This window comes from Hibiscus syriacus, unplaced genomic scaffold (genome assembly GCF_006381635.1).
Source record: "Hibiscus syriacus cultivar Baekdansim isolate YM2019G1 unplaced genomic scaffold, ASM638163v2 tig00111137_pilon, whole genome shotgun sequence".
Classification (NCBI taxonomy): domain Eukaryota; kingdom Viridiplantae; phylum Streptophyta; class Magnoliopsida; order Malvales; family Malvaceae; genus Hibiscus; species Hibiscus syriacus.
Window position 1 is genome coordinate 84,349 of NW_024062994.1, and position 8,407 is coordinate 92,755.

An 8,407-nucleotide genomic window follows, 5' to 3' on the forward strand; every position below is an offset into this window, starting at 1 on the left:
AGCCTATCACAATGGAGCAGAGTAGCCGAGTAGACATGCCCCTTGGTTGAGCTAATAGTCACCAGTCAGCTCTCAGCAGCACGCAAAGGCAAAGCTAGTTGTCCATATGACACCAGTGCAACGGCTAAAATCACAACGGCTCAACACAAAGTCAATTCTCTCAACTTGCAACTCCAAATAAGCTTGTGCACATGCAAATTGGTTATTTTGTAACCCCAGCCTGAGATATGGGCCAATTTTTCAACAGAATTGTCTAAATTTAGCATATACTTCCAAACCACAAAAGCTTGATCCAATCAAAACCCACCTTGGTCTTCACCTTTACAAGAAAAAACTGACGCATTTAAAATATTATCAAAAACCCACATCATCATCATCATATGGAGACATTATTAGTTGGATGATTCTAGGGATTAGATAAAGCAATAAAACAGAATTGGGAGTTGAATAACCATATATTTACAAATGGACCTGCCAAAAAAGAAGCATAAACATGTGCTGAGCAATTAGATTCCAGGGTGGATTTCAAGAGCACGCTTTGGGTTGAATCAAGGAGACCGGACAGAGAATGTTATTGTTTTGCTTTGGTTAGCTAAACAAAGAACACATTAAAGAAAAACCAAAAGGAAAAAAATAGCTTTTGAAAGTACATAGAAATACATTAAACAAATTGTATTAAACAGAGTAGTAAAGTGATGATCAGAATCACTTTTCTTTGCCCTTGGTCTTAATCATAAGTGCTATAATTCCAGACCCTTTTTCTTATGAGAAAAGGTTATCAAGAACTAAGCCCCTTTCTGCTTTTGGGTGATAGATACAATGATGGTGATAATCAGAAAATCTATCATTATAAAGATTCTTTTGATACTACGTAATGATGAAAATGATGATAACCAAGGGATTTGGATTAGTTTTTTTTCCAATATACTAGTACTTGTTCTGAGACTGGGACATGTTAACCATTAATGGAGGGTTATGAAGTGATGATACAATAGTTTGTTTTTTTCAACCCTGTGGATGGTTGATATGATTAGGGTTTGGAGTGGTAAAGAAGAGAAAGCAAGGTCATGAGGGGGACAATGCATTGGGTCAAGCTTGTTGCCTAAGTTTTCTAGTGCCTTGACTTGGGACCTAAGGAACTTTAGATAATTTGCAGCCTCATCAAGCATTGAAGCAGTATCCATCTTGGTTCCACCAGGAACCAGCTTCTGCAAAACCCTAATTCTCTCACTTATCCTCTCCCTCCTTTGCCTTGCTGCGACGGTTTGTGGATCCGTCGATATCCTGACGTTCTTCCTCTTCGATTTCTCCACCACTTCCAACCCTAAGTTCATCGGCCTGAATGCTGCAGCTCGATAAATCATCTCTTTCATCTGTGCAATGGCCTCTGGATCAGGTTCTTCAATGGAAGAAGATACTGATGAACTTGCAGGCTGCTGAAAGTTGATATTCGATGAGCTCGGATGCTTTTCCGATCTGATTTTCTTTGCTTTCGGTGGGTTATCCGGGATGAGCCTAAAACCACCTTCTGTTGCAGAAGAGTCAGTATGAAGGAGATTGAAGAAACCGAAATTTAACTCACTTTGATCATTCTTTCTCTTTGAAGAATTACTAGACTTTGTTTGTGATGGGTCTGAAGCATTTTGGGACACTATTTCGTCGAGCTCGTTTACCAGACAATTGAAATCTTTGCTTCCCGTATTTGAGCCACTGTTTTCAGACTCTCCTGATGAAACTGCACTGCTAGCAGCGAAGTTCCATAGACTTTTACAACCAGAAAAATCATGGAAATCCCATCATCTTCACTGATGTATCAGTGTTGCTATTAGTACCAGACATCAAACAATCAAAGGACTCGAGAGAGCCTGCTGTTCTACCACCACCAATGATGACTTGTGAGTGAACCTGATTACCATAAGCTCTATTCATCAAAGGAGAAAAGCAAAGCCCTTGTGTTAAAGCATCTTCCCAGAAGATATCCTCTGGCAGATCATCGATTTTGGCACCATACATGGAAGAATTTGAAGAGTTGGGAATTGAGAAACAACCATCCTCCATATCGTTTCGCTGATTGTTCCACGAAGGCAATGATTTTGCTTCAATTTCTGAAAAGTCGACCCATCCCAATCCATCCATGGAAGAAACTATATCTGAGCCAAAGAACAACAAAAATCTTGTTATTATCCTGCCAAAAGAAACCAAAGAGTGACGAATATGATCATTATCAACCAAAAAAAAAAGCAACAGCTAAAGTCAGTACTGGGCAACTGGAGTTTGTCTTGTATGGAACATAACAAAATTCGATGAAATTTCAGCAAAAAATCATCCAACAAAAGATAAACATAGAAATGAAAGCAATCAAGAAACAAGGAAAACACAAATAATTCATCTACCTTGAGCTGTTGTAGAGAGAAGTACTCACAAAGTATAAGTTGAACGCATGCACGCTTATATAGATAGAACTTGAAAAATGTAAAAAGGGGTGGCGAAATATAATATAATTTCATGTTTGAAAAGATAAGGCTTTTTGGTCGGCTTGGGTGGGCGTGTAAGAGCATATTTCTGCAGACGATTGCATCAGATATCAGAGAAGGTAGCATTTCTGAATGAAATAAAAACTATATAGTATATAATTTGGTTCATTTTAATACGTCAAATGTCAATGCACGCGCGCCAGAGAGCAATTTCACATTGGAACTCTAGGTGTACGCAGCAGGGGCTTGGAGCTGGGTTAAATTACTAATTAAAGGTACCAGTTTCTGGTTTGTATTTTGCAAGTGAAAGAATAAACGTCAGAAGGTGGAATTAGCAGAATATTTAACTCAGATTTCTACACTATATAAGCTCTTTCCCGATACAAGGCTTGATTAATTAAGACCTGAAAGTGCACCGGAGACAAGGTTTGTTCTTTATTTAAATTTAACAATAAATTTATATAAATATTACAATATACTAGTATAAAAGCCATTAAAAAATTATTTTTCGCAGTAAATAATAGGTCAAGATAGAGCACAATGTCATATGTTAAATGGTTATTGCTAAAGAATTGGAGGTCCAAAACAATCTGATCCCCACCTCGGCCGTTTGAATATTTGTCCTTGGACGTGCAGGCTTATGAGCACAACTTCATATTGTACTCGAATTAGGTTAAAGAATCTTCATTTTCATGTACTGTTTCCTAATTTCGGCTTTTATTTGATTTCCTAGTTCAATTTATTCTTTTTCTATTTTTTTAGAAATAACCATGTTTGAATATGGATATAGAATGGAAATGACACGGCGATTAAATTTATTTATTAATGTGACATCAATTTTTTTGTTTAAAAATCAACGTTGATAATCATTTTATAATATTCAATAACTCGAGTGATCGATTTATATTATTTATACTCGAGTGACCTAACTAAAAAGTTACCTACAAGCAATGGATTATCTGCATAATTTACCCATATAACAATTTATCATTCCTTTACTATAAACACACATGCATGCTGATTAAATTGACCGTCATCTTACCTCTTTTGGAGAGGGGGATTTTAATATCACAAAATTAAATAATTCAGAAAAAAAGCTTATGATGCTCTTACACACCCACCAAGCTGACCAAAAAGCCTCATCTTTTCTCAAACCCCCACATTACACCTTTCAACTCAATTTATGAAATTATTATATTTTAATGAGTTATCCTTTTTCCTTATATATTTTCCATTATGATCAACCCTTAACAGAAAATATTCTCTTATATATATATAAAAGATAGCTTCTTTTATCTTCCTGTCTATATGAGCATGTTCTTGTGTTACATACCATAAAGGTGAAAAACATTATTCTTATATCATAGAGGTTCTGATATTTATAAACAATGACACTTTACTTCTTATCAGTTATCATCCGTATCTTTTGAGAAGAGAATAATAGTCCGTGACATGCACCTGCACAAAAAAGAGAGGGGCGGCTTAGTTTTTGACAACCTTTTCAATATGCAAAAGGCTTGGCAATTATAGCACCTATGATTAAGATCACTTTAGTCTTGTTTAATGCTTGCTTTGTTTAGCTAACCGAAGCAGCAGACATTCTCTAGAGAATCTGAGTCTGCAGGCAGAGGCAGTGGTCCTGTTGTTTGACTCAAACCCAAAGCGAGCTCTTGGAAATCAACCCCAATCTTAATTGCTCAGCACATGTTTATGCTTCCTTTTTATCAGCTGCTTTTGTAATATATGTGGGTTATTCAACTCAGACTCAGAGCTCTGGCGTATACTTCATGCAATCCCTAGAATCATCCAACTAATGATGATGGTGGTAGTGAATATTCTTATACATGTGATTAAAGCTGTTCGACCTTGTTATGCAAGGGTGATAAATAAATGTGGGTTTGTGGTTTGGAGATTGCATGCTGAATTTAGATTGTGTATTGAGAAAGAAAGCATATGGGTTTTGTTTTGTCATTGAAACGGACTCAAAATAACCGATCTGCGTGTGCGCATAAGACTATTTGGGGGGTTGGAGTTGGGATATTGACTTTGCGTTAGCGGTTGTAATTGTAATTGTAGCTGGTGAAGTGGTGTCATGTGGGCAGCTATATTTCCTTGTGTGCCGCTGAGGGTTAGACTTATTCACAAGAACTTAATTACTTGTATTCATCAAGATGGTGGGTTTTGAGTCAGATTTTTAAAGGATAAACTACATAGTTAGTCAAATAACTTCCAGCATGTTTCTATTTTAATCACCCAACTTTTATAATTTTCAATTTTATCTATAAAGTATAAACTTTCAAATTCCGTTCTTTTTGGTCACTTGACCGTTAAGTTCCAAACACCAACACCAAAACGTTGTGTTTTGGGTATTTGTTTCTGAAATATACCTGAACTTTTAATCTTCTCTCTCCCATGACAGATATCCTTCTCCAACATTGCTCGATCGACGATGACCATCATTGCGATTTAACTAAATCTGAAACATTCTCCTTTCTCCCCATTTTCTTCTTCTTAGTTTGATTTACTCAAAATCGGTACAACTCAACAAGTTTGACTTTATCTTGATTAGGTATGATTTCCATCTCTAATCAACTTAGAATCAATATATATATGATCTCCTCATTATCATTTCTCTACCATTCGAATTTGGAAGAAAATAATCCAATGTCATTGAATTAAAGAAGTCCAAAATCTAAGTCTGAGAGGAAACTTTCAGAGTTCCCCCCCATAAATTTCAAAAATTTAAACGACGATAAATACTTAATGGTTGAGACATAAAAGAGAGAACTCCAAAAATTAATGATAAATTGAAAAGTCTAAAAGTTGAGCGACCAAAACTGGAACATGAAAAAGTTGGGCAACTAAATAAATAATTTTACATTTTTGTATTAATATGAGATAAGTATAAACTATTAACCTTTTTGACATTAAAGGCAGCATCTATGATGCTTGAACCTGGATACTCAAGGAATAACAACAATTCCTTTACCAATCACATGGTTCGTGCCCATTTTTAAATTCAAAACAATATGTTTGAAACTAAAAGAATATTTTTTTAAAAATTTAATTATGACATATATAAATTTTAAAAAACTAAATTAAAGTCAATTCAGTGATAGCTGGAGTGTAGGGCCAAGCTTCAAGTTGCAGCATGGCAAATTAAGTTGATTTTCAAATGTTCCTTTAGCACAAATTCTTGGCGTTCCAACACAACTTATCCATTGGCAGAAGAATAGGTGCCATTGATAATACCTCACCTAAGTTGCACCCTTAAAACACACCATATTCCAACTAAATAATTATTTGACTCTTCAAATAGTCCTCCAGAGTTCAGGTTCGGGTTAGCTCTAAATAACGTGTGAGTAATCAAAATTATATTGTACATGCACTATTTAATTAATTATATATATATATATTATAAACATAGTAATATAATATACTATTAATAATTAAATTTACTCATAATTGTGTATAAGGTGATATGATAAAGCGTGTAATTATTAATATCTCGTCAATATAATTATTACTACCTCTCTCCTACTAAATGAAAAGGTATTGAAAGAAATAAGAAATAGTCCACCAAAAAGATTGGAGAGGAAAAGGAAAGTGGTAGATGGATTTCATTTCAAGGAGCTGCCTGAAACATCCTTAAATACCACGACAACTGAAGCAAAGGAAGACAAGAGCATCACAATCACATACCCTTTATTCGACCAGACAATGATGAACGATATCAATGGTTATTGCAACGACAAAGTTGTGTTAATCGAACCCCATGAGATTTTGCTCCCTAGTACTAATTCTGCGCCATCATCGCTTTGTTGTTTCAACAAACTGCAATTAAAGTATTATGCAAAAGGTCAAAGAAGGATCATAAATAGAAACGAAATACAAAAAGTCTTAATGACATGAAAGGGACTATAAAAGCAAAAATCTCCCCCTAATCTTTTTCTCATCAAACACAAGCTTCTCACTCCCTCCTCCGAGCAATCCAACACCATAATGTGTCTCCTTTGAATGGGAAAATATACCTTGTTATTGAATGCATGGATAAGGATAGCTGCAAGGTTCCATTCCCATTGCCCACAAACTGCACGCTTGTACTACCATCCTCCTCCTCACTCTGATGACCGCCACCACTTCGACCGCGGCTCCACCGATGTGACCACTGATCTGAGCCAGACGGGTCAGGTTCAGGACCCTCTTCCAAACCCAAGAGTTGCCAAACTTCTATGTCGCTTGACTTCACTGACTTCATTTAATTCATTTTCATGAAGAGACCGAGATTGTGAACAAATTATGATCACAATTGAAGATACATTTTTTCATTTAAATATTATATTATTATTATTATATATATATATTATATTATATATTATTTATATATTATTATATTATTATTATTATTAAAAAAAATTTACAAGCCCAAATCTCAGGCCTAAACAGAATCGGCCCAAACCCAAAAGGAAACCCTAAACCAATTTAGGTTTCAGCTAGGGTTTCTAAACCCTAGCACTACTGCTGCCCCGCCGCCTCCAGAAGTCTTCAGCCACCGCCGTTGGTTCCAGAGGCCACACGTCCGCTGCCTACCTCCACCAATGCCACGAAGCCGCCCCGAAGAAGCCTCCAGAAGTTCTGCTACCACAACCCTGACCGTCCACGTCGCCTCTATGGTGAGTCACCAGCATAGCTTTGGTGACTCACCGAATTTTCACCCTTCAGACCGGTCCGATGGCCACACCGGTGATGGCTATAAAGCCATCACCCATCTGCAAAAAAAGGAGAGAGCCAACAGACCCCAGAGAGACAAAACCGAGAAAAAAGATACAAAAATAGACCAACTCACAACAAACAGCAACCAAAAACAAAAGAAAAGGGAGGAGAGAGGCTTACCGAGGAAGCTACGACCACCGGACCTCTTCAAACGTCACCAAAACCTTCGAAAACCGAAGGTATATTTCTATATTTGCTCTGATTGGGAGCCGTTTAAAAGAAAAGATCATCGGAACCGTCATTAGGACGGTCCGATCTACGTTTTAGTGTAAAAAAAATTATTCCGGCCACCGAAGGCGGTGGCCGGCGACGGGTCAACGCCGGCGAGCGGCTGCCGGCCGGAGAGCTTCTCTCTGTTTTAGAGAGAAGCGAGAGGATTTTTTTTTCTCTCAGAGAAGAGAGAGAGAGGGAAGAGATGAGAAATGAAGCTGGCCCTTCGGGCCCGCCGATTTTGGCTTTAAATAGCCCTTCCCGAACGACGCCGTTCGGGAGGGCTATTTGTGTAATTAAATAAAAGTTAAATCCTTTCCGCAGTCATCCTAATTTGTAAACTTTACATTTTTAGTCACTAAATCAATTTATAATCCTTTAATTCGGTTCTTTAATTTTAATTTTATTTATTTTAGTCCTTTGTATTAAAATAATATATTTAGGGTAAATGACATATTTAGTCCTTTAATTTTAATAATTAATTTTTTTTTAATCTGAATAGTATGTTTTTAATTTATTTTAATCTAATATCCGAATTTTATATAATTTTATTTAGTCACTAAATTAATAAATAGGAAATAGCATGTTTAATCCCTATAATTTTGATTAATTATGAATTAGGTATTAATTTTAATTTTACTATAATTTAGTCACTAATTTTAAATATTTTCATTTATTTTACTGCTTTTAATATATAGTTCTAATTGTCTTTTATTGTTTTTAATTTTACTTGTTTATATATTTAAATATTTTATTATTATTATGTATCATAAATATAAATATAATAAATAATACTTATATTTTTTTCAATAAATTATTAATATTTTTCAATATCGAAGAAAGGACAGTCTTAATACAACTGGATGTCCTATTCTGGTATTTTAAAATTAAATATTAATAAAATTATTATTTAATTTTATTTAAATTAATATTTATTATATCAAAGAAAA

The 8,407-nt window shown here is 35.4% G+C and overlaps 1 protein-coding gene across 1 annotated transcript; it reads right to left on the reverse strand.

Annotated features, from left to right (window-relative positions):
- Positions 1-962: 962 nt before the first annotated feature.
- Positions 963-4,931, reverse strand: LOC120154626 (transcription factor bHLH87-like). Its single transcript, XM_039166310.1, is given in 4 exon segments — positions 963-1,783; positions 1,786-1,806; positions 1,809-2,150; positions 4,862-4,931. Coding segments are annotated over 4 exon segments (1,254 nt in total).
- Positions 4,932-8,407: the final 3,476 nt, after the last annotated feature.